The 27220-nt window shown below is 47.9% G+C and overlaps 1 protein-coding gene across 1 annotated transcript; it reads left to right on the forward strand.

The window, feature by feature from the left end:
- Pafah2 (platelet activating factor acetylhydrolase 2) lies at nucleotides 1-26730 on the forward strand. Its single transcript, XM_059255156.1, has 10 exons — nucleotides 1-130; nucleotides 1191-1341; nucleotides 2053-2149; nucleotides 10586-10654; nucleotides 11360-11498; nucleotides 13295-13408; nucleotides 15904-15995; nucleotides 17425-17595; nucleotides 20585-20739; nucleotides 26397-26730. Exons 1-10 carry the CDS (start codon nucleotides 41-43, stop codon nucleotides 26489-26491), a joined length of 1173 nt encoding a protein of 390 aa, XP_059111139.1. The 5' UTR covers nucleotides 1-40; the 3' UTR covers nucleotides 26492-26730.
- The last annotated feature ends 490 nt before the right edge of the window (nucleotides 26731-27220 follow it).

Here is a 27220-nt window from a genome sequence, read left to right on the forward strand (position 1 = left end):
AAGTTCAGGACACCCAGGCTGTAGTCCAGCTGGTGATGAGATGGGGAGTGGCCAGTCCATGTGCTTTCCACCCATCTCGGGACCCCACCATGTCGGCTGCACAGATGTGATGGAGGGTCAGAGTCTTGAGGTAGGTGTCCCAAGCTCCGCCCCTGCGCTACTCCATGACTTCTGCCCATGTGGGGACTTCGCCACTATTGGTCCAAGTGTGCAGTTCTGGGGAGCTGGGCTGGATTTGGTTATCAGCCCTTAGGCCTGTCTACCTGCCTTTTTAAAAAAAAAAAAAATCCTCTTTCAAAACATTAGAACCTTTCCAATTGACAGAAAAACTCAGTTCTTTCACCAGCAAGGAAGAGGTGCCTGGCTTCAAAGGCAGCTCGCAGACCCTTCCTCCTGTCTTGAGTATGGGCATCTGCTCCTGGAAAAGTTTTTGATCTCATCCTGGTGTAGGGGAGTGGGAGGGAGCACAGGGGGCCACGCACACTGTCATGACTGCTGCGCCTTGGGTGGGAGGCTGGTGTCTTCATCTCCTGCTTCCGTTTGTTTCCCACCTTTGGAACCTTCTGGCAGTTTCTAGGCTTTTCTTTTTCTTTGTTTCCTCCTCCTCCTCCTCCTTTTTAAACATTTTTTGAGACAGGTTTCTCATGTAGCTCAGGCTGGCCTCCAAATAGAAATGTAGCCAAGGATAACCATAAATGAGCCCCCGATCCTCCCATCTCCAGGACCCCAGGCATGTGCCACCATGGCCCTGCAGGTTCTTAGGTTTTTGTTCCTAATGGTTGGACTCACCTCTGTCCTGTGAGAGACACCTACTTCCTGGTAACCCCTCTCCTGCTCCCCTGTGACCAAGCATCCTGCTGCCTCCTGAGAGGCAACCTGGAAGAGTAGCTTGGATGACCCACCACTGCCACCCTGTTCAACCTAAGAGCAAATCCACTTCCCCTGTCCGCACCAAGCCTGGGCCCACGAACTCGCCATGTTCTGGTGCGGTGCTGTCCCAGGATGTAATTCAAAATGCAGCTTGATGACTGGAAGAACATAAGCTATATGTTCTATATGCTAACAACGAAGTTGTTTCTGGATTTGAGAAGCCTTTGATGCCCTTCGCTGTGACCAGCTGGTGCCCTGACGCCTGCTGACTCACAGTGCCTAGGCTTCTGGCCCAGCAGCTGCTCTCTGCTTTTCCCCAGGGGAGCCTCTTCCGACTCTTCTACCCCTGCCAAGCATCAGAGACGTGTGAGCAGCCCCTGTGGATTCCCCGCTATGAGTACTGCTTGGGCCTGGCTGACTACCTGCAGTATAACAAGCGCTGGGTGGGGTCGCTCTTCAACCTGGGGATGGGTAAGTCTGGCCTGGCCTGGGTGTCTTCCCAGTGGCCTGTTTATGTCCCCAGGAGAAACCCAGGCAGACACAGTCATTTTTAACTTGTACAGTCCAGTCCTTGGTATGGAGAGATGGGAGAGAATTGAATGTGTGAGAATTTGGGTCATGGCTTTTGGTCCAGGCTTTGTAATTTACTGGGACTTAGGCAAGTCACTTGCCTGCTCGCCTGCCAGCTTTTGTAGGGCTGTGGTGCCAGATAGTGCAGTGTTTGGGCATGAGATGGGGGCATGGCTGTGATTCCTAAATCTAGCATGCATTTTCACCCACTCTATAGATCACTGCCCCCCTTCCCAGTACTGGGGATCAAACCAGGGCCAGCACCCTACTACTTATCACTGAACCACATCCCACTAGCCATATGCTCCACCACCACCCCAGCAGCTGTATCGGACATTCTTGGTTCTCAGGGAGCACCCATAATCCTGCAGCTTGCCCTCTGGGGCTGTTCTCCCTCCCCAATCCCAAGTCCCCACCCCAGGTGTTCCCCACGGCCTTGGCACCTCACACATCTGCTCCAGATTTCTTCAGTACTGCTTTTTTGGAATTTTTTTTTTCCTGGTGGTTCTGGAGAGGGGAGGACCCCAAATGCCCACCCCTGCCTGTACCCAGGCTGCCCTTGGAATCACAGTTCAGGGCAGCCAGAGATGCTACAGCCTGTGTCTCTGCCAGGATCTTGTCGCTTGCCTGTTAGCTGGAATGGCCCCTTTAAGACAAAGGAATCTGGATACCCCTTGATCATCTTGTCCCATGGCCTGGGAGGCTTCAGGTAAGAGCCCTGTCCCTGGACTTTGCCTAGCCCTTGTATTGTGAGAGCTTGTGTCTCAGTGTAGTCTCAGAGGGTGGAATAGCAGATGTTTCACCTACTTCCGTTTTACTCCCATCCGGCCCTTGGCGTAGCGCTGGGCCCTCCTCCCCGAGACCAGGGCTTCGTAAGGTTTTCCACTTGTGACTTGCCCACTCTCAAATTATATAAAATAGGCATACGAGTCAAGCATTTGCTGGTGAGAAACCATAAAGAAATTGATTTTAAAGTAATGATTTGGTATGCAATATCATTTTACCACTCATTAGAAGCAAAAGCAAATTCGCATACTAGTGAGATGGATGAACTTGTTAATTTTTGTATAAGGGATTGACTCTAGACTGAATGTTTGAGGCCGTAAGACCTAAAGTGTCTTCAGTGTTTTTCACAATTCACTGAGCTTTGGTTTTATGAACATTGATGCTGAGAATGCTGCATTGTATAAATACATAGTACAAAATGGCAGAAGTTATGTTTAGGGCCATTTCAGAAATTGGAAATTCTGTCTTAATCCCAAGCCAAGATCCATTTAACATGTGTGTGTGTGTGTAACTCAAGTTAGCAACCCAGACACCAGTCTTTTTTTTTAAGATGTATTTTTATTCTTTTTAATTATGTGTATGGATTGTGTGTGTGCTCATGTGAGTGCAGGTGCTCACGGAGGCCAAAGGTGTCAGATCTTGTGGAGCTGAAGTTACAGACAGCTGTGAGGCACCTGATGTGGGTGCTGGGAATCAAACTCGGGTCTTCTATAAGAGCAGCCAGTGCTCTCAACCACTGAGCCATCTCTCCAGCCACCTCAGGTGCCAATCTTTAAAAATCCAACATTCTAATACAATACAATAAAAAAAAAAAATAGAAGAACTTGATACTTACACATGGAGGAATGACGGTGGGGAACATGGATAGTCTTCGTTTTCTGTAACTAAGCCATGAAGAGCAGGGATCTTTGTACAGTAAAAACACTACAGTTTGCAACATGCAGTAGTGTCCGATCTGTGTCCAGGTGACTAGGCACGGTGGCATGGCGTAGTGCACGGTACACGTGTGCATGCAGAACCCAAGGTGGCAGAAAAGTTTCCAGTTGCAGCTTGGGCAAAGCACTGTCAGAAACACCTTGGACTCATCCTGCCTTTGATCTTCAATTAATTTTTGGTCATTTGGGGATATGCTAGCCTGCGGAGCCTAACTGCAAACCCTGCCCATGGCACTTGTGTCCCATGTGGGCTAGGGAAAGTTGTAACTCTCTGAGCCTAGATTTTAACATCTGCCAACTGAGGATGTGGCTCCCACGTGGTGGTTTATGAGGTTTTAGTTGGACTGGTGCCTACTAGGTGCACAGTCCTGCCATTCTGTCCCTTGAGTTGTGTGGAGGGATGTGGTGATGATAAATTTCATAATCTCTAACTCCAGACATTGGGCTTTGAAGCATGATCCTAATTAGTCTTAGCAATCAAAACCCGGAGTCAGGAGTCAGATATTGAGGGTGAAAGCTGAAAGATCAGAGAAGCAGAGCAGCAGCCACTAGAAACTTCTTACCTCTACAAATCTATAAATCTTCAGACCGAATGAGGGGTGGGGTGGGAACCTGGCTCTACAACTCTTCAGACTGAATGGAGCCGAGATCCTATCTCCGCCCACCTTATATTCCTGTCTCCACCTCCTGATGCTGGGATTAAAGGTATGAGCCTCCCAAATGCTGGAATTAAAGGCTTGATCCTCCCAAGTGCTGGGATTAAAGGCCTGATCCTACCTAGTGCTGGGATTAAAGGCATGCACCACTACCGGGCTCTGTTTCTCTTTTAGACTGGATCAATCTCATGTAGCCCAGGGTAGCCTTGAACTCCTGATCTTCCTGTTTCCTCCTCCCAAGTGCTGGGATTAAAGATGTGTGCCACCACTGTCTGGCCTCTATGATTAACTAGTAGGTAGCTTCACCCTCTGATCTCCAGGCAAGCTTTATGTGTCAGAACACAAACAAAATATAATACAACATTTCCCCCTTTTTGTCTAAACAAAAGTGAAGGTTTTAACTAACATAGAAAAACTATATATAATTAAGTATAATAACTATATACAGATATATACAGGCAATAATTACATTAGCAATGTCTAGCCCATTAGCATATGATACATTCATAGAAAATACTCCATTATCTATCCCATCTTGGTGAGTCCAAAGTTTTGTACCTAATTCACTTTCTATCCTAACTTGCATTACCAACCCAAAACTGTCTTTTTATGTCTCTCAACCTTATACACTTTACACCTCTTTAGTGAGTTTCTTTTCTGAGTCTGGTAACAAAGAAAACTAGATAACTATCTAGTCTTCAACTCCATCAAAGACCTGAGAAGGTTATAATATTACCTGAGTAAACAGGAAGTGTAGAACAAACAACTTCCAAAAATAAAAAGTGATAGAAACAGCTGGCTGCCTGGACAGTTACTCAAGGTTCCTCTGTAACGTTGGGGTATCCGTCTTTGGCATACAGGCCTAGAATATCTGACAGAATTTTCTGTGAAGCAGAATTTTTGAAGGACTGTCCTGCCTTGTCTTGGCAAAGTTCAATAGTCACTTTCTTTTGTGTCCTGCTTGTGTAGCTAGAGTTTTCCTGCCTGGCCCACAGTCAGGACAAATCTCTCTCACCTGCCAGTCCCACAGCCGCTCAGACCCAACCAAGTAAACACAGAGACTTATATTGGTTACAAACTGTATGGCCATGCCAGGCTTCTTGCTAACTGTTCTTATATCTTAAATTAATCCATTTCTATAAATCTATACCTTGCCATGTGGCTTGTGGCTTACCGGCATCTTCACATGCTGCTTGTCATGGCGGCAGCTGGCAGTGTCTCTGACTCAGCCTTCCACTTCCCAGAATTCTTCTCCTCCTTGTCCCGCCTATACTCTCTTCCGCCTGACTACTGGCCAGTCAGTGTTTTATTTACTAACCAATCAGAGCAACACATTTGCCATACAGAACATCCCACAGCATGCTTGTCCAATTTGGACAGCATTCTGTCATCAGTTGAAGCAAGGGCAGTTTATTGCCCAGTGGCTAACTTTTGCGACAAAGAAAATAAACTCCATATGAAGTTTCTTTGATGCCCATCTTTTCTGAAGTAGATTGGTGCTGCCAGAAGCAGACATGTCTCATTGTCACAGGGCTTCAACTTCATAATTCAGTATACAGTCAGGATTGCTCCCATGGTTTTTTCTGTCTACACTATGGGGTGTTATATATCTTGTGATGTAGCCTGCTTGCTCTCACTTAAGTTTATTAGTGCCATCTCTGTCTGTTCATACATGAAATATAGATATATATATATATATATATATCTGGTTTATATCCCAGAGTGCCACATATCTCAGAAGCTACCAACCCTCCACCTCTTGTCCACATGATAACAAGGAGATCTGTTTTCAAGCTAGTAGTGTGTAGTGGCTAACATTGGTCCTTCTGGAAGGCAGGAGCTGGAGGGTCTTGAATTCAGGCCAGTGTGTGACGTGTGGTGATACCCTGTCTCACAACCGAAGAAGCCTAAATCCAACCTTGCTAGTCCAGTGCCTTGAAGAGTGCCTGGCAGATTGAGGTCTCAATAAATATTTGTTGAGTGAATGAATGTTCTTCTAAATGAAACATTTTCTTTTCTTTCCTTTTTTAAGAGAGTGTCAGATTCCCTGGGACTGGAGTTACAAATGGTTGTGAGTCACCATGTGGGTGCTGGGAATCAAACTCGGGTCCTCTGGAAGAACAGACAGTGATCTCAACCACTGAGCCATCTCTCCAGGCCCTAAATGAAACATTTTAGTAGCTTTTTGAACTTAATTCTGTTTTTAAATTTTCAAATATTGAACTAGAGGTGTGCATTGCACACATGTTATGTGTGTCCTTTCTAAGTGTGCCCATCCTGACTCCTCTATGAGGCTGAGTTTTCAAGTGCTATTTACTTCTCAGTACTTAACATAATTGCAGCATATTTTAAAAATTATTTGTTCTAGTTTTAATTATGTGTGCATGCATGTGTGTGTGCGTTTGTGTACCTGAACATAGGTGCCTGAGGAAGACTGAAAGCTTCAGATCCTCTGGAGCTGGAATTACAGGTGCTTGTGAGCCTCCCAAATGTGGGTGCTGGGAATCTGGGTCCTCTGCAGGAGCAGTGGTCTCTCTTGGTTGCTGAGACAGCCCCACAGTGCATTTATCACTTGTGTAATTATGTTCCAGTGTCTGTCTTTCCTGCTAGACTGTAGCCCCTGTGAAGACAGACACCACGCCTGTCTTCTGTGCCCTCACTGTGTATGACAGTGTCTGGAAGTCATAGTTTCCCAGTAAATACTCATTACGAAAGGAACAGAGGGCTGTTTTGCTGGATTTCCATTCATTCAGCCAACCTCTCTTAAGCACCTGTTGGATGCTGGCCCTCTGGCACAAAAGGAAGGTGGGAAATCCAGACATACACACATTCAGGAAGGCACCCACACTAGAGGAGCTGGTATACAGACAAACATAACTAGCCGGTGGCCGGAAGCGGAGAGTAGGTGTGAAGATAAGGCTGCGGAGGTAAGTGTGTGGTTTTCTGTGCTGGTTTCTTTTGTAGTAAACTGAGAGTGAGCCTGTTGTGAGTAGACAGTCCTAGCCTTCAAGGCTGGTGTGTGTGTGTGTGTGTGTGTGTGTGTGTGTTAGCCTGTCAGAGAGAAGGAACTAGGAAACACTCCCTCCCGACCCATAGCTCTGCTGGAGAGAGCCGTGAGTGTGTGATGTGGAGGTGGCCCTTTGACTAGGACGCTCCATTGGGATGTCATTCTTCAGTAGACCGGAGTGAGCCTGTAGAAACATCCTTCATTAACCATGAGTGAAATTCCAAAAAGAAGATGGAAGGAGGGTCAAGGGACAGTCTCTTTTTTAGTTTCTCTGGTTCATCTCACCTTGAAATTCTTTCCTTGTTCACTGATGGGTAGCTTTCCATCCCAAGGAAGAGCATGTGTAAGTAAATACCACCTAACTGGCCTCCAGAACGCCATTGCTCCCTGTGGTCCCCACACAGCCCTCTGAAGTAGGCAGATAGGAGTGACTGGGCCCTGGGTAGCAAGCAGCAGCTGGTCTGCATTACACAGCACACACCGGAAAGGGATCAGGAGGCGCTCATCCAGTTCACTGCCTCTCTGGAAACCTGGGAAACCCTGGCAGGAAACCTCAGTTACAAAGGTATTTAACAGACAACAGCGGACATGAGTGACTGAAACATGATCAAATCCATTCCTTCCCTGGGCTCGCGGTGCATGCATACTCAGCCCCCGAGAGGCCGAGACAGGAGCATCATGAGTGTAAACGTGGCATGGGCAACAAAAGAAGACAACAGCACCCACCCACAAACAAACTTCTTTATTTCTCTCTCAGTTAAAGCAAGTTAGAAGGGCGGGCACAGGGCACCTGCTGGTAACCCACCACTTAGAAGCTAGAAGCTGGAGGATCAGGAGTTCCAGGTCATCTTTTGCCGAATAGAGAGTTTGAGACCAGCCTGGACTACATAAAATCCCGCATCAAAACAGGAAAGAAAGGGAGGAGGGGAGTCAGAGATAGACAATTAGGGTTGATGTTACATTGCATGAATGTAACAGAGAACTAGACTTTTATGATCTTGCTCTGCTGTGTATAGTTTCCATGATAAAGTTGTCTCATGGCCTATGGTGGCTGCTTTTGTTCCAGTCATTATGTCTGCATCCCAGGCAATATAAAGGAGCACTCTGCTTTTAAAAGAAAATCTCCTGGATAGCTCTATTTAATACAGCTAACTACATCTCATTTGTCAGAATTGTTTGGTCCATAAGCAGTCAGCTCCGTGTGGCTCTTTAAGGCTTAGAATATGGTTGGTCAACATTGAGACATGCTTCAGGTGTGAAATATACACCAGAGTACAAAGACTGCATGGGAGTAAAAGAATACAATAACATTTCAATAGATTACAATAGGTTAAATAAGGTATAAAAGTATACTAGGCTATTACAGCTTAAATAAAGTATATCAATAAAGTTAATTTGCTTCTTTTTACTTTTTTGTTGTTAGTTTTGTTTTGGTTTTGATTTTTTTTTTTTTTTTTGGTTTTGATTTTTTGAGACATGGTTTCTCTGTGTAGCCTTGACTGTCCTGGAACTCACTTAGACCAGGCTAGCTTTGAACTCACAGAGATCTTCTTGCCTCTGCCTCCTGAGTACTGGGATTAAAGGCGTGTGCTACCACTGCCTGTCTGTCTTTTTTTTTTTTACTTAAAAAAAGATTAAAGATTTTTTTAGTTATGTGTGTCTGCATGTGTGTATGTGCACTTGTGTGCAAGTGTCCCCTGGGGCTAGAAGAGAGGGCTCCAGACGCCTTGGATCTGGAGTGATAGGCAGTTGGAGTAGCAAGTGCTCTTAACAGCTGAGCCGTCTCTTCAGCTCTGTTTCTTCTTGTTTTGAGACAAGATCTTGATGCATAGACAAGGCTAGCTGTGAACTCCTGATCCCACCTTCATGTCTCAAGTGATACGATAGCAAATGTGCACTAGCATGTCTGGTGTGCACTAGCATGTCTGGTGTGCACTAGCATGTCTGGTGTGCACTAGCATGTCTGGCCGCCCTTCCTGCCTGCCTGATTTCCTTCCTTCCTTCCTTCCTTCCTTCCTTCCTTCCTTCCTTCCTTCCTTTTTTGACAGCAACTCATGTAGCATAGGCTAGCTTTATATTTACTATGTAACTAAGGATAACTTTGAACTCCTGATATTCTTGCCTTTGCCTTCTAAGTTCTGGGATTATACTTATATACTATTACAACTGGCTAAAAAAAAAAAAAAAACCCTTTTTGTTTGTTTTTTGCAGTCCTGGGAATTGAACCCCATGCCCTGTGCATGCTAGGCAAGTGTTCTATCACTGAGCTACGGCCCCCTCCTTTTTTTTCTTTTTAAATGTGTATAGGTGTTTTGCTTGCATGTCTATCACATGCATGCAATGCCTGGGGAGGCCAGAAGAGGGTGCCAGGTCCCCTGTAACTGGAGTTACAGGTGGTTGCAAGTCACAGTGTGCATGCCGGGAGTCAAACCTGAGTTCTCCAGAAGTTCAGCCAGTGCTCTTAGCTGCTGAGCCAGCTCTCCAGCCACCCCAGTGCCCCTTTTAAACTTAAAAAACATGACTACTTGAAATTTTAAAATTACTTTTGATTTGTGTGTGTGCTTAAAATTTATTATCATCATAAATGGTATTTGTGGACTCATTTGTGGAAGGCAAAAAATAACTTTGTGAAGTAAGTTTTCTCCTTCCATCTATTATGTGCATCCTGGGGATCAAATTCAGGTTGCTAGGCTGCTGAGGCAAGAACCTTTATCTGATAAGCCATTTTGCCAGCCCTTGTGTGTGGGGGGGGTTTTTTGTTGTTATTGTTGTTGTTGTTGTTTTTGGTTTGGGTTTTGTTTTTTTTCGAGACAGAGTTTCTATGTGCAACAGCCCTAGCTGTCCCGGAACTCAATTCGTAGACCAGGCCGGCCTCAAACTTACAGAGTTCTGCCTGCCTCTGCCTCCCAAGTGCTGGGATTAAAGGCGTGCGCCACCATCACCTGACCCCTTGTGTGGTTTTAAAAAATATTTATGCTGAGCATTGTGGCACATGCTTTTAATCCCAGCACTCAGGAGGCAGAGGCAGACGGATCTCTGTGAGTTCAAGGCCAGCCTGGTCTATATACATAGAGAGTTCCAGGCAAGCCTGGGCTACGCAGTGAGGCCCTGCTCAGTGGGTTAAGTACTTGCTGTATAAGCATGGCTTGAGTTTGATCCCCAAGCCCGGGTAAAGTCTGGCCGTGGTCACACACACCTGTAATCCCAGTTCAGGAGTGGATGAGACAAGAGGCTCCTTAGAACTCTCTGGCCAGCTCGTCTCGGAATTGATAAATTCTGGGTTCAGTGAGAAACCCTGTCTGAAAATACTACTGCTACTGCTACTGCTACTGCTACTACTACTTATTAATAATAATACTTACTACTATTAATAATAATAATAATAATGAGAAGAAAGTGGAAAGTGGTTGACAAAGACACTGACAACATGGCCTCCACATGCAGACACACACACATGTGTACACACACGTTAACATACAGGAACGTGTACACACAGATACGTTAGTGTAGTCAGAATCTAGCTGGGGTTGGGGTAGGCTGATTCAGTGGAGTGGAAAGGCATCTCCGATTGAAGATTGACTTGCAGACACACCATGGAGGACCCCAGAGCCCCGGGATGAGGGCTGCACTGTCTGGGGAAGGTACTTGGAGGAGGACCACCCATGACACCTACCTAGCCAGGCTTTTGAGGTGGCCACTAGCGGAGTGTGGGTGACCTGGGGTGGCCGTGTTTTTGATCTCTTCTCCCTGTGACTCTCCAGGGCGGTGTACTCAGCCTTCAGCATGGAGCTGGCCTCACGTGGCTTTGTGGTGGCTGTGGTGGAGCACAGGTGGGGAGACACCCGGTGAACTGCAGTCAGCTGGGTACCTGTGGGGAGCCAGGGCAGAGGCCAGTCCCCATCGACGCCAGTCCCCATCGATGCGCTATGCTCTGTCAGCTGGATACCTGTGGAGAGCCAGGGCAGAGGCCAGTCCCCATCGACGTGCTATGCTCTGTTAGTTTGTGGGCATCAGACCCACCCACACAGCAAGCATTCTGTCACTGAGCTACATGTATTATTTCTAATAACCATGCAAAGCAGTTATGATACCCATTTAAAGAGTAGAACACCGGGCTGGAGAGATGGCTCAGCGGTTAAGAGCACTGGCTGCTCTTCCAGAGGTCCTGAGTTCAATTCCCAACATCCACATGGTGACTCACAACCATCTGTAATGAGATCTCATGCCCTCTTCTGTTGTGCAGACAGGACACTGTGTACATAATAAATAAATAAATCTTAAAAAAAAAAAAGAGAGTAGGACACCAAGGTTCAAAGATGTTCAATAGCTGGCCGAAAGTGACCCAGCTGACTCTGGGCTCAAACCCAGGCCTGTCCCCAGTTTTTTTCTGCTCTCCTTCACATACCCCTGGTCTCCTTACCTTCCAGCCAGGCAGAGAGCCCATGTATCATGATTGGAAGGGAGGTGTGAGTAAAGGGGAGAAATAAGCTCACTGCCATCTTCTGGCTTTCTCTCTGAATGTATGTGTGGTTCAGGGACCAGTCAGCTTCGACCACCTACTTCTGCAAGCAGACCCCACAAGAGAGCCAGCCCACTGAATCCCTGGAGGAGGAATGGATCCCTTTCCGTCGAATCAAAGAAGGGGAGAAGGAATTCCACGTTAGGAATCCCCAGGTAGGCTTGTGCCTGTTGGCATAGTCACGGTACCATGATCAGAATGGCAAGGTAGATTCATGCCCACTGGCGTGGTTGATCCCAAAGATGGGAGGAGAAAGACCACTGACCCAAATCATCATGGCCAGATTAAAACAAGCTTTAACTAAAGCAAGCCATTAATTAAAGCAAGCCGTTAACTAAAGCAAGCCATTAATTAAAGCAAGCCATTAACTAAAGCAAGCTTTTTCATTCCTGTACACGGGCTGCCTCCCCCTGAGGCAGGGTTCAAGAGATTAGCCTTAGATGTGAGGAAGACAAGGCTTTTGTAGCTCACGGGTAGGGGGTTTCTAGTTTCTCAATTTCAAGATAGTTGGGGTTATAGGAGCAGAACATAGGTGTAAGAAGTTAGTCCCTTCTGAAACAAAGACTTGGTTCAAGGTGGGCATACCAAGGTAGTCATAGTCATAACAAGGTGTCACAGGTGGCCATTTAACCTTCTGAAGCAAAGACAAGGTTGCAGAATGGTTATAAATAACTTTTTGGAACAAAGACACGATGGCCGTTTCCTGGATCAGGCAGTACAGAACCATTTGCAGTGAAGGTCATAGATAGGGCATAGCCCAGTCCTTGAGAAACAGAGGTTTAATCACAAACAGGAATAAACCCAGTTTGTCTTTACTATAAGATGGCTTTTAAGCCTAAGATGGAGGCAGGCTGGTTCTGCAGCATATCGTGGTTCTAGTCATCTTTCCTCTCTCCAGCAAAATACCTGAAATAATCACCTTACACAAGAGCAGCGTTTTTAGTCCTTAGTTCTCAATATGGCAGCCAAGGTCAGATGGACCTATTGCTTTGGGCCTCTGGTGAGGGTCCCATATGGCGGGGAAGGCAGGGTAGGGTAGTGGTATCCCACCACCCCTTTTCAGGACAGGTCTTCAATGACTTAAAGACCTCCCACTGGACCCCAGCTTCTAAAGACTCCACCTTCCAATAGCATCCCCATAGGGACCAGGCCATTAACATGGACCTTCAGTCAACCACAAGCAACTTTTAGCCAACTTTCTCTCTCAAAAGCCTCGGCATGGTGGGTCTGAGCTCACCACATCCGTGGGAATGAGTAAGGTATGAATCACAAGGCTCTTGAGGTTGACGGAGAGCCTGCTTAGGTGGCCGGGGAGCTGATTGGCTCCCGTGGGTAGGAGATAGAAAGTGAGACCTCTGGAACTTGCTCTCAGAGGGGACAGGTGCATCCCTATCTCTGCATGACTCCCGTCTGCAGGCTAGCTTTCTTTCTGAGAGCCTGCCAGTTCTGACTGCTGATAGTTAGCCATCAGCAGAGCACTAGGCTCTGCGTGTTGTTCCCTGATCCTCCATCCCAGAGCCAAGCTCAAGTTTGAAAATTCCTATAAAGGATTCCTAGCCTGCAGAGAAGAGGCAAAAAATTTTTTGCCACCAAAAAATTCACTGTGTGGTTGTTGGGGGTAGGGTGGGGTAGGAGCAGTCCTTAAAAGGCCGGGTTAATGGGAGAAGGGGTGGCAGACAAAAGCAGCAGATTGCTGTACATGGGTTTGAGAATACGAACACCGACAGTCTGCTCTGTTGGCAAATGATCTCATGAACATCGTCTGATGTGGCCATTCTGATGGCCCTGCGGGTGGGCAAGAGGACGCTGAACTCCTGGGTCCGCTCTCGATGCTGTTGGACATGCCTGTGTGAGCTGCAAGGGGCCTGCAGGGTTTGCTGAGATGCAGTGGGCAGACTCCCACTCCTGCTGAGTGGCTGTGGGATGCTCCAGCAGACCGGCTGTGTTTCAGGTGCATCAGCGAGTGAGAGAGTGTGTGCGGGTGCTGCGGATCCTGCAGGATGCCTCGGCTGGGAAGACTGTCCTCAATGTCTTCCCCGGTGGATTGGACCTGATGACCTTGAAGGTATGGCAGCAGTTGGGATGACCCAGCGCTACACATTCCTCACAGTCTTGCTGGCTCATACAGCCGCCAGGAGCACCGAGTGACTTCAGGCTACCATAACGGGATCCAGGGCCTCAGACCTGTCAGCTCTGCACTTTTAAATCCCTTCTGTAGGCTCAGTTTCCCTCTGCGTGTGTGGCCTTCATTCTCACCAGATTCCCAGCAAGAAAGGTAGTTGCTAGAAACCCAGGCCTGTGCCTGAGCAGCCCCGGAATCCATACACTAGGCCAACAGAGGGGCATGGGTGTATGCTAATACATTAGACCAACAGAAGGGCAAGGACAGGGCAGTACCTAAGAGCTTTTATAGATGTCCTTGGAAGTTAGACTTTTAAATATATATATGGTTTATTATTTTTATTATTTTAAGTTATATGTTAGTGTGTGTATCTGTATGTGGATGTGTACACGTAAGCATGGTGCCTGCAGAGACCAGAGGTATGGATTCCCCTGGAGCTGGAGTCACAGGCAGTTGTGAGAAGCTTGACCTGGGTGCTGGGAATCGAACCTAGGTCCTCTGCAAGAGCAGCCAGTGCTCTTAACCAAACTTCCAGATTTGGAAGTTAGACTTTTGCTCATGCTGTTAGCTAGGACTGTCACATGGAACTGCAAAGAAATGGTCTAGCTGTGTGTCTGGGGACAGATTTGGTGAGCAGCCAGCTGTCTCTTTCCAAGTGATGTCAAGAGTAGCCATTGGGAAGGACAGCAACCGCTCTGTACTAATACTGCTCCACAGACACTCTCGGCAGGAGCGCCTGTGGGGAGAGGGATGCATGCACACTCCTGTTTACTTGTCTGTTCAGTGACAGCTCTGCCAGGACACTGAAGAACTGTCACCGGTTGGGAGCAGGAAGCAGAGAGCTGGTGGAAAGGAAACTGGATGGGAGACTTCTCTACAAACCTGATTTTGGAGGCTTATGAATAGTCACTTCTGTTTTAAAACCTAAAGCGCCCATCCCCTGGGTGCTTCTCTCAGCCAAGAGGGAGAAGGGATGCCCACCCTGGGCTAGACGTTGAGGAGAGCAGGGCTTCTGAACAGAGTGTGGCACACGAAGCCTGGGGAGATTTCCCTAGCCCCTTAGCAGGCATGGCGGTGCCTTTTTATAGAACCATACCCCGAAGGCTTCTGGGAACAACCCGAAATAGACACTTATGGAGCTGTCAGAGCACACCAACCCTCCCTGGGCTGTGGATAAAAATCAGGACAGATGCACAGAGGAAGTAGGGCCTGACTTGCTTTCTGCATAAGCAATCCTCACTCCAGAGCAAACGGAGCCAGCAACAGTTCACAGCGCCCCCCTCTGTGTGCTCTGCGGTGACCTCGAGGAACTTGTGAGGCAGGAACTGGGGACCAGCGGTTCTCAACCTTCCTAACACTATGACCCTTGAATCCAGTTCCTCGTGTTGTGGTGACCCCCAGCCATAAAATGATTTCATTGCTACCTCATAACTGTGGTTTTGCTATTGTTATGAATCGTAAATGTTTTTGGAGATAGAAGTTTGTCAGAATGGTCCCAACCCACAGGTTGAGAAGCGCTGCTGTAGAGGATGAAGGGGCTGCTCCTCAGCATGCTTTTAGATGAGCTGGTGGTGGCCTGGCGACTTCTGTCTGTTTGGGTACCCACAGACATTGGAATGCCTCCCCTCAGCAGGTAGTAGTATTAGCAGAAGGATTCCAAAAGTTAAGATGAACCAGTGTGGTGGCACACGCCTTTAATCCCAGTACTTGGAGGCAGAGGGAGAGGCCTCTGTGAGTTTGAGGCCAGCCTGGTCTACAGAGTGAGTTATACAGGCCAGTGAGAAATACATAGTGAGACCCTGTCTCAAAATAAAAACAAAAAGCCCGGGAGGAGGGGACTGGACCTACCTGGACTGAGTCTACCAGGTTGATGTCAGTCTGCGGGGAAGGCTTTGCCCTGGAGGAGATGGGAATGGGGGTCGGGCTGGGGGGAAGGTGAGGGGGGCGGGAGGGGGGAGAACAAGGGAATCCATGGCAGATATGTAGAACTGAATTGTATTGCAAAATAAAAATTAAAAAAAAAAAAGAAAAAAATAAAAACAAAAAGTCCAGATGAAAAACACAGTCCCCTGAAGGTCGTTCACGCCAGAGATCAGCTCTCCAGGCGACAGAAAGTCCTCTTCTTCTCTTTGCTGTGCTGAGTATTAAACCCTCAGCTCTTTTGTGCCAGACATGCTCTGTGCCAATGAGATTCGTTTTTTGTTTTGTTTTGTTTTGTTTTTTATCGTGACAGTGTCTCACTGTATAGCCCAGGCTGGGCCTGAACTTGCTATCATTCTGTCTCAGAATTAACCTAGGATCACAGCGGTATGCCATCCTGCCCCGGCCAGAGGCTCAAATGGTGCAGTTTTGGCTGGCGTCGTACCCGCACTTCACTCTCTTACAGTTACGTCTCCATGAGTGTCTGCTCGGCTGAGTTCTCTGTCTCCCTCACTCAGGACAGCATCGACAGGAGCCGGGTGGCTGTGATGGGACACTCATTTGGAGGAGCTACAGCTGTTCTTGCTCTGGCCCAGGAAGTCCAGTTTCGGTGAGTACTGGTGATGCTTTTGTCATCAAGCTTCACACACCATTCATTCATTCACTCACTAACTCATTCACTCATTCATTCATTCAGGAGAAATGTGTTATACAAGGGTCGTGTTCTGGTCACTGTTTGATGTGCTGGGGATTCAGTGATCAGCAAAACAAGGTCTGACTTGAGAGATTATGTTGTTGGGGGAGGAAAGCAACCAGCAAATTCTTAGCACTTAAGTACAATAAAGAAAACAAACAGGCCAAGAGACGTAATGTACATGCCCGTATCTCTGTGCTCTGGAGGCTGAGGCAGGAGGATCACAGAGTTCAAGGCAAGACTAAACTAGACCCTGTCTTAAAAAATAAAATAAAGCCGGGCGGTGGTGGCGCACGCCTTTAATCCCAGCACTCGGGAGGCAGAGCCAGGTGGATCTCTGTGAGTTCGAGGCCAGCCTGGGCTACCAAGTGAGTTCCAGGAAAAGGCGCAAAGCTACACAGAGAAACCCTGTCTCGAAAAACCAAAATAAAATAAAATAAAATAAAATAAAATAAAATAAAATAAAATAAAATAAAATGAGAACACCATTAAAGGATTTTAAGCAGCACACAATCAATCTTAGATTTTTAAAAAGCTTCCTGGCTGCTGTATGATGTAGCAGACAGCTTGAAGGCTAGGTGGATGCGGTCCGAGTCAGAGCAGAACTGAGAGAGGATGAGTTTGCATGAGGGAGGCAGAGGTTGGGGAGCAGGGATGGAGTCAGATGCACTTGAGTGGTCCAGCCTTAGTGATGTACAAGAGCAGGGAAAGGGAATCAGAGGCTTTCTGGTTGTACCTGTCATTACAGTGGATGGTGACCATCCCCTGCCGAAACGGAGAAGATGGAGTGGGTGTGCCTCTGTCTCATGGTGCCACAGTTTTGCCCTTGGTACCAGGGAAGTTTGTAGGGTTCTCTGTCATGTGGGCTCTGGGCTCATGTAGCAGCTGTGCATCAGAGCTCTGACCTGTAGTTTGGATACCTTCCAAGTCTCTCGCTCTCCTCCCCTGCTGTCCTGGGAGCTCCTGGGATGTATGGCCTTTCTCATTGGTCTCTGCATCCAGAAGGCTAAGGCTGCAGCAGCCACACAGTGAATATTGGATGAACTGAGTGATTAATGAATGAGGTGACATTCTGCAGAACTGGAGTGCATCACCTGAGGGTAGATCCGGAGAAGGACATCTGACCCTTGCTCTGAGGGAGTATAAATTCTAAAAGGCTCTTTGGGGACAGGTAAAGGGACTCCTATGTAAGATCAGAGTAGGAGGGTGTGGGTCCTAGTACCCAGTCCTTGGCTTTCTGAGTCCGCAGCCCATTGGAGAGAAGAGTCCCATTCAGTCCCCCTCCACCCTAAGTATTCTTGCCTGAGTTCCTTAGTGGCAGCTCCAAATGTCTGCTTTATCCCAGGTGTGCTGTGGCCCTGGATGCTTGGATGTTCCCTCTGGAACATGACTTTTACCCCAAGGCCCGGGGTCCTGTGTTCTTCATCAATGCTGAGAAATTCCAGACGGTGGAAAGCATCAACCTGATGAAGAAGATATGTGCCCAGCATGAACAGTCCAGGATTGTGACTGTCCTGTAAGTATGCCCCAAAGCACAACCCCAGTGTCCTGTTCATCTTTTAGCCAGCTGGGACTCCCTTCATTTCTTCTAGGTTATCCAGAACTTTCTCTATATTCACAGAACATCTGAATATTGCCAGAATCCCTATGTCGTAATTCCTCTAGGGTTTCATATGTCTGTCTTCTCTGCTCGGCCCCACCCACAGAGATTTCATTAACAGTTTGTGCAGCTGCACGGTAGGATTTACTTAGTAATTTCTGGAAGATGGGTGTGTTGGCTCTGGGCGGATTCCAGACCTCCCTGGCCTTCTGTGGGAGTTTTACTGTGTTTTGAAGATTATGGCTAGAGTAGGTTTTGACAGTTTGAGGAGGGGGTTGTAGAATTTCCGTGGATATCCAGTTCACGGAGGTTAACCTAACATAGGCCTCCTTCTAAAAGTCATTCCTGCAAGCTGAGCCTGTCGATGCGTGCTTGTAACCCCAGCACATAGGAAGCTGAGGCAGGGGGATGGAAAGTTCAAGGCCAACCTGGGTATCAACATGAGACCCAGACCAAGCCCACTTAGATGCTGGCCAGATAAACCACATTCTCTTCACCTCTCACTGCTCTGCGGTCACTGTATTTCTGTGGGAGCTGTTTCCCCCAGAGCGGCAGGCTTTCACATCTTAAACTGCTGGCCATGTGGGAGGCCTGTGGAACTCAGGCAGGCCTGAAACCTGCCTGAGCTGCTCCTGCCCAGGTAAGCCTCGCACACCTATGCACCAGTGCCTGCTTCAGGAAGACCCAGCTGGCCACACGGTATGTACCTTGGCAATCATCTAGGCAGCATCTTGAGCATATGCTGTGCAAGCCCCCGAGCGGTGGCTGCGGGTGGTAGCTTGGTGGCTTCCTCTCCTGCCCATCCCGGCCCGGCCCCTCTTTCATTTTGACTTCATAGCGTTGAGGCACAGGACGGCAGGAAGGCCTCCCCAGGCCAGTCAGACCCGGTCACTTGTGATCTGTAGGGAAGGGAGAGGGCACACAAAGGGGACTTAACTACAGGCAATATAAATTAAAAAAAAAAATTATAGCTGGATGTGGTGGCTCACACCTTTAATCCCAGCACTCAGGAGGCAGAGGCAGGTGGATATCCACAAGTTCGAGACCAGCCTGGTCTACAGAGTGAGTTCCAGGATAGCCAGAGCTACGTAGTGAGACCCTGTCTCAACCCACCTCTAGTTTTTTAGATTTATTAATTTTATTTTTTTATGTGTATGAGTGACTTCCTACATGTGTAAGTCTGGTGCCCATGGAGGCCAGAAGAGGGTGTTGGATTCTTAGACATGGAGTTACAGACTGTTGTGAGCCACTATGGGGGTGCTGGGAATCAAACCTGGGTCCTCTGCAAGGACAAGTGCTTGTAAGCACTGAGCCACCTCTCCAACCCCAGTATGTTATTTTTTTAAGTCTAGTGCTGAGTACTCAAGAATCCAGTGTATTTTTTATCCTACACATTTTTTTTCATGTGCCTTAAATAATACATTTTTTTTAAAAACCAGTTTTGGGCTGGCAAAGTGGCCCAGCAGGTAAAGGCAACCTGCCATGAAGCCTGAATGTGGAGTTCTGTCGCCAGAATCCACACAGTGGGAGGAGAGAACTGATTCTCGCAGGTTGTCCTCTGACTTCCAACCATGTACCATACACACACACACACACACTCTCACACACACAGATACACACTCACAGACACACACTACATGCACACACACACACACAAATAAATGACTAAATCTAATTTTTAAAAATGTGTTTTTCAACATACTAGACAGGAATTTCAGCGTTTAGATTTTCCATACCACATTCATTTGAGTTGTGAGTAATTTATCAATGGGAGTCCAGTGAGGATTTCACTTGTGAATTAAATGTGTGTACAGGGCTGAGGAGTAGTGCAGTAGCACAGTCTCTGCCAAGCATGTGCAAGGCCCTGGGTCAGTCTTCACTACCACAAATGGATGAATGGGTGAATGAATGAATGGATAGATGGATGGATGGAAGGAAGGAAGGAAGGATGGATGGATGGATGGATGGATGGATGGATGGATGGAAGGGTGGATGGATGGATAGATGGATGGATGGAAGGAAGGATGGATGGATGGATATATGGATGCATGACAACCAAAGGGCTTAATCTACAACCCATTTTTCTATGCCCCCTCTGCTGTGATTATTTAACTAAAAGCAGGTGTTTCCTCTCCCTGTTGACTATATGACACAGTTCTGGCAGTGAGGTTAAGTGTTTCATGGGCCTTGGGGTCACTGGATAAAAGCTGTGGCGTAACAGGAACAGCAGGTGCTGGGAACCTTACCTCTCTCTCCCAGCTCCCCTCTACCAAGTTCACCCTCCTGTTGGGGACCAGCCCCGACCTGTTGAAGGGTTCTTGAATGGAGGAGTGAGGAATTGAGAAATATTAGGAAGAAATATAGACGTAGACGAAGAAAAAGACAGAGATACAGAATAGTTCAGGAGGGTCCTGGGTCAATACCCAGTCGCCCGAGTTTATTCATGATGGACTTTTTATACATCAGCCAGGGGAGGGGCAAAAGACCTTCCCCTTTCAAGGTTGAGGTATAAAGTACCAAGTGTAGACCCTTCAAAACACCTGGTAACCATGCCTTTAGCCAAATCATCCTATTATGCAGCCTTGCTGGGCAAAGGAAGCTCAGACTGTCTGACCTTGAGTAAAGTCTTACTAGGGAGCCTCCGTGGGCCCCCTCCCCCTCCTTCCTGGTATTGTCAGGCATGGTGATCTAAATGTTGAGCCAGATGCAGCCAGACACACCTTGGTTCAAATCCTAGCTCTGTCCAGTGTCACCTCTTTCCTCCTCAGAGTATCACATGACAAAGTACTTCTCCGACGAGGTTGCTGGGAGAGTTAAACAAGACACACGGGCAACACCTTGCACAGAGCAGGCACACCCGTGTGCCTGGCCTCCACCCTCCCACCGACTCTTTCTTTCTCTCTAGCGGAGCTGTTCATCGGAGTCAAACTGACTTTGCTTTCGTGACTGGCAACCTGATTGCTAAATTCTTTTCCAATCACTCCCGTGGGAGCTTGGACCCTTATGAAGGTCAGGAGATTATGGTGCGGGCCATATTGGCGTTCCTGCAGAAGCACCTTGGTAAGGAGACAGCTGGGGCTTGTGGAGCACACGTGGGGTCCCCTGGGTCTCTTGCAGCACCCTGTTCTGTCCTGACATGACAAGGACCCAGGAGATCCATGGCAAATGGAAGCCTGACTGAAGAGCAGCACAGAAAATCATTTACTGAAGGTCTGCCCATCTAGGCCCTGACTTCCTAGAGAATGGCCTTGGCCTGGTCACCTCACCTTTCTGAGCCCTGCCTTCCTCACGGTGACAGCACATGTCCCTCTCTTTACTCCACCACCTTGATCCCCCAAATTACCATCACCTGTGCGTTGTGGGGTCTTTATGATAATAATTGGGCAAAATTTATGGAAGTTCTTTTAAAGAAACCAAACATGGAAGGATTATGACCAATATTATAAGTCACAGACCAGCTAAATGGCTGAGCCTTTTGAGGTCCCTGGTGTTCTCTCTTCCCAGTGTCTTCTCTGATGGACAAGCAAGCTGGCTTTTCCACTGGGAATTAGGATGCTTGAAGTGATTGTCTAGGGGCTGGCGAGATGGCTCTGTGGGTAAATGGTGCTTGTGGCATTAGCCTGATGACCTGAGTTCAATCCTTGGAGCCCACATAAAGGTGGAAGGAGAGAACTGACTCCACAGAGTTGTCTTCTGACTGCACACACTCACTGTGGCATGTGCACATGCACACATACACACACACACACACACACACACACACACAAATACTACAAAAAGGAGTTGACAGTCAAATCAAACTTTTTTGGGCCTGAAAGAGTAGAATTTTAGTTTACCTCAAGGGGGGGAAAAAGTGAGCTGGGCAGTGGTGGCACACACCTTTAGCCCTAGCATTTTGAAGGCAGAGGCAGGTGGAGTTCCAGGACAGCCAGTGCTACACAAAGAAAACCTGTCTAAAGAACAAAACAAAACAAAACAAAAGAAAAAGAAAAAGAAGAAAAGGAAAAAAACTGGAAGTTTGTTTCTGAGGTATACCTGGGCCCAGTGGCTGACAGTCAAGGGAGCCGAGGTCATTTGCAGGGTGGGGGTGTTTTTTTCCTCTGCCCCTCAGGCTCAGTGTGTATCTTCCTGTTTCCTTGTCTTCTTCAGCCTCTTGCATTCTTCTGTGCTCTTCTTTTCTGCCCTGAAGTGTCTGTCTGGTCAGTCTCTACTTCCTCAGAACTGGCTTAGTTTATACCACTGGCACCTGGTTATCTCTCTCTCGTGTGGGTTCACGGCTTTCCTCTTCAGCCCCCACTGCTCACAGATGTATTTGGGGGTGGTAAACTTTGGGGGTAGTGTGTAGCTAGAGTTTTCCTGCCTGGCCCACAGTCAGGACAAATCTCTATCACCCGCCAGTCCCACAGCCTCTCAGACCCGACCAAGTAAACACAGAGACTTATGTTGCTTTCAAACTGTATGGCCGTGGCAGGCTTCTTGCTAACTGTTCTTATAGCTTAAATTAATCCATTTCCTTTAATCTATACCTTGCCACATGGCTCATGGCTTACCGGCATCTTCACAAGCTGTTTCTCATCGTGGCGGCTGGCAGTGTCTCTCTGACTGAGCCTTCCACTTCCCAGCTTTATTCTCCTCCTTGCCCCGCCTATACTTCCTGCCTAGCCAACGGCCAATCAGTGTTTTATTGATTAATTAGCAACACATTTGCCATACATCCCACAGCACTTCCCCCTTTTTTTTTTCAAAAAGGAAGGTTTTTAACCTTAACAAAGTAAAATTACATATAATTTGGGAATTTGGGCGTAGCTTCTCTTACTACTTCCTGCTGGAAGGGGGCGCTGTATCTTATGGGGAAACAAAGAAAATTTTAGAATTATGGAATAGTCCATAAGGCTGTATCGTCTGAGCCAGATGCCTTCAAACCATTCTGGATGTTGGATCATCTGGGCCATGGTGTCATTGGAGACCTTCAGGGGGTCTTGGCTGGTCAAACCTGATGTATCTTAATCTTGAACAAATCCATAGCCTTTGGCTTTCTGTGGGAACAAAAGCAGAGACTCTTTTCCAAAGTAACATATCCTTACATCCAAATTTTGAAGTCAAGGTACCTTTAAAATATACATTTTGATTTAACTCAACATCTTTTATGATCAAATGTTTTTCTGCAGTTAAAAGTCCCAAAGACAACATAATCCAGATTCTCTGTGTAATATCCATTTTTACATGGCTTATTTTTTATACTACCTTTACTGTCTCTTTAAAGACTTTATTTTTAAAAACTTTCTTTATATAACTGTATATATTCCTTTTTCTTTCTCTTTCAAGCCTACGTACATTTTTACACACATTGTAAACTATTACACCTGAATCTGTCTTATTGTGAATCTATTGCTTTAAACTGCAGCAACTGTGGCTGCTGGCTCTGCCCACCTCAGCTTCCCAACATGGCTACGTTTACCGCTAGCTCTGGGAGCTATCGTGGGTCTATGCTTTTATCCAAGCAGCATGTAGCCCAGAAACCTCTTTTTTTGTTTTGTACTGTCAAAGTCTAAATCCACCATGCAGCTTAATGTGCCACTTGCAGAGGCCTCATTCCCGCCAGTAGCTCCAACCGGCAGCTGCTGGTCATTTGAGAGAGACAATTAGGAAGCTGGTTTTAGCTCCGTTTTAGAATCTTTTTTCTCAGTTTTTAGGTGGAAACTCTTGCCACCACGTTGGACGCCATTTGTAGCTAGAGTTTTCCTGCCTGGCCCACAGTCAGGACAAATCTCTATCACCCGCCAGTCCCACAGCCTCTCAGACCCGACCAAGTAAACACAGAGACTTATGTTGCTTTCAAACTGTATGGCCGTGGCAGGCTTCTTGCTAACTGTTCTTATAGCTTAAATTAATCCATTTCCTTTAATCTATACCTTGCCACATGGCTCGTGGCTTACCGGCATCTTCACAAGCTGTTTCTCATCGTGGCGGCTGGCAGTGTCTCTCTGACTCAGCCTTCCACTTCCCAGCTTTATTCTCCTCCTTGCCCCGCCTGTACTTCCTGCCTAGCCAACGGCCAATCAGTGTTTTATTGATTAATTAGCAACACATTTGCCATACATCCCACAGCAGTAGTGACTTCATTTTATTTGCTTTTATATATATTTACTATGATTATTTCTTAACACCAGATCCCAAGAGAGGGACTTAGCTCTGTCCACTTATCCTTGCCTACCAAAACACATTGTGGGTCACTGTCCAGCCCCAGCCTGGAGCTTTCACGATCACATGTCCCTTCCAGTACCATCAGCATAGACGGGAAGTACCAGGAGCCTCAGGAAGCTGACCCCTCACTAGTCACCTTTCATCAGGAGGCAGCCAGGCTTGCCGGGACCAACCTAACAGCAAGATCTGATACCTTATCCCACCACACACACATACACCTCACCCCCATACACACATACACACACATACACACACACACACCTCACCCCCATACACACATACACACACACACATACACCTCACCCCCATACACACACACACACACACACACACACAGTTGCTCTGGTTGTCCCAAGAGCTGACCATAGAAGCCTGAGGTAGCATGTGGCGGCTCTTTAGATATTTGTGGTCACCTCTAATGTCCTCTGTTCATTAAGCTAATGGCCATGGGACCTGCAGTAGTTCCCTGTTCAATTCCCCCATGCAGTCTATTATGGCCTTCCTTTGGGTGCAGTTTGTCAGGGCCTCTATTAAAGAGAGGTGCCCTGACTGGAACACGCTACACTAGACGTGGTCTGGCCAGCACCTGGCCCAGCAGGACTCTCCCCCCTGTGCTCTGGACATGGGTCTTCCCCTGGATAGCCGGGATACATGCATGTTTCCCCAATGTATGCAACCCATTCAGTTTGGATTGTGCTTATGTTTAAAATATGCTGGCTCTATTAAGAACACATTGCTGCTTTGAGCCAGATTTGTATTTTTGTTTGTATTTGTTCATTTCACCTTGCAAATTATGAGCAGAGAACTACTCCAACCTGAGTTACTTGCAGGGGGCTCACAGAGACATGCCTTTTCTCCTGGACCCACCTCCCAAGACTTGAGTGGTTCCTGCTCCCTGGTCCTCAGCCCACACCTCCTGTTTCCCCTAGGCACGTGCCATTATAGGAGCCCACGATTAAAGATGCCAGGGCATGCTAGGAGTGAGGGCGGCACACCTTTAATCCCAGCACTCAGGGGGCAGAGGCAGGCGGATCTCGGTGAGTTTGAGGCCAGCCTGGTCTACAGAGTGAGTTATAGGTCACTAGGACTACATAGTAAGACTCTGTCTCAAAGAAAAAAGTTGAAGGTGACAGGGGAGTCCACAATGTTGTGACAAGCTCCCTTTAGTAGCAGAGATAGTCAAAGGGAGAGGCCAGGAGGAGGTGGAAGGCTGGAGTCCTTGACTGGAGGAGGGTTGCTGGGGATTTAGTCTGCTTATGCCAAGGGCACTGATGTCACCAGTACTTGTCATACTCAGTACTCTAGATTCGTTATCTATCGTGGTTGATTCTGGAGATGGCCCTTTCCAGGAGTTTTGTTGTTTTTAATTTATTAGCTTCATTTTTTTCAGATGAATATATATATATGTATATTAAAACTTAGAAAATGTCAGTAATCTGTAATTTGTTTAAGGTTATCTGGTTCTGGTGGCAATGCCAGCGTTCAGCCCCCCCAGCCCGTGCCCCTTTGTTGGTGTGCCATGGTGTCATGATATACAACCGTGTCTTTGACCGCAGGAGGACCCAGGGGATAGAGCTGACCGGAGGGAAGGGAGAACACAGCCAGGAAGCAGCTGCCTAGACAAGGCGACTCTGGCTTTGGTCTCGACTGATGAAGAGGGGCCATGGGAGGGAAGGGCCAGGGGTCTTCTAAGACAGAAGGCCTGCTAGTGTGGGGAGTTCCCACACACCCTGAGCTCAGGACAGGGAGCTGTTGAAGGGGGAGGTGGAGAAGTGGCCGAAGTCAGAAGCCGCCATAGGTTTGCTGAAGCGGGTTGGGATCTGACTCCTCAGTCTGGGAGGAGCCTGCGGTAGGTTCTAGACAGGAGGATGGCCTGGTTGGACAGGCTTGCAGTCTGGCTACATGTAGAGGATGCGTGAGGCGGAGAGTTGAGAACCAAGAGTGTGGCTAGCATGGAGGCTCTGGTGGTAACCCAGGTGAGGAGAGAGAAGCAGAGTCTGAGTGAAGACGCTGTATCGTCACCAACTGGCTTCACAGAGAAAGGAAGCTTGCAGTGCCTTGTCACCGCCGAACTAAAATGGGCCAGAGGTGGATCAGCAGTCCCTCTCAGCTCCTCACGCCGCCGCCAGAGCACAGCGATGCTGCCTTCCCAGTGAACGCCTCCTTCCTTCCTGATAACTACTCACGCCTCCTCTTCCTCCTCTGCCCCTCCCCTGCCCTCCTGGAAGATCACACACCTCCAGCACCTCTTCCCTTGGTCTGTCTCTTGCTCAATGACTCTGCCTCCCACTTGGCTCAAATGGAAGCCACCATGCTTCCACAGCCTCTCCAGGCCTGCCTGGGTAGACCAGCTGCCCTGACTCCTGGGTCTCCCTCCTAGGCTGCCTGGGAGGCTGTCACCTCCAGTCCTTTTGGTGCCCCAGGTGGCCCTCTGTCTAGGATGCCCCGTCGTGGAAGCGGCCCTGGCGCTACAGGGGTGTACCTAACCCTCCTTCCTGTTTGTGCCCATTCAGACCTGAAGGAGGACTACGATCAATGGAGCAGCTTCGTCGAGGGCATCGGGCCGGCGCTCATCCGAGGGGCCCCACACCATCTGTCCAGTCTGTAGGCACAACCGGCCATGTGTAGGTCGCTTGAGCTGCGTGTCCACATGGGAGCTGCCCAGGGATACTTGTAACCTAGTGGCGGGATCCTTTTTCTCAGATTGAGGGTATATAATCAGAGTGCTGATTGGGCATCTGGGCCCTTTGCTCTTGGAATCGTTGATCTTAAACACACCTCAGAGCAGAATGCGGATCACTGGCTGATTGGGAAGCTGAATTGGTTTTAGTCTTTTTTTTTTTTTTTTTTCTTTCTTAAGTCAAGGACTCATATCCCAGACTGGCTTTGAACTTCCTGTGTGAGGAAGATCTTTCTTCTGAGTGACAGACAATGCCACTGTGTCTGGTCGTTGTTCAGTGCTGGGGATCAAGCCTGACTTGAGTTAATCACTATGAAATGCTTAGGTGCTGAGGACATGTTCCTGATGACAGGGGTCCCCACCTCTGTCCAGGTCCTGTTAGCTTTAAATAAGAACAATGTCTACCTGCTCGGGCCATTTCCATGTCCCAGCCATGCAGTTATCATGTGAAATCCGTAGCAATAGATGCCATTGTTGCTGCACTCTCACACTCCACGCCCCCCCCCCACTGCTGCCACACACACCCCTACAGCCCCACACCCCCTCAGCCCCCACACCCCCCACACCCCCACAGCCCCACACCCCCTCAGCCCCCACACCCCCACAGCCTCACATCCCCATAGCCCCCCACCCCCCACCGCCTCACACCCCTACTGC

The sequence above is a fragment of the Peromyscus eremicus genome, chromosome 2 (genome assembly GCF_949786415.1).
Source record: "Peromyscus eremicus chromosome 2, PerEre_H2_v1, whole genome shotgun sequence".
In the NCBI taxonomy this organism is placed as follows: Eukaryota; Metazoa; Chordata; class Mammalia; order Rodentia; family Cricetidae; genus Peromyscus; species Peromyscus eremicus.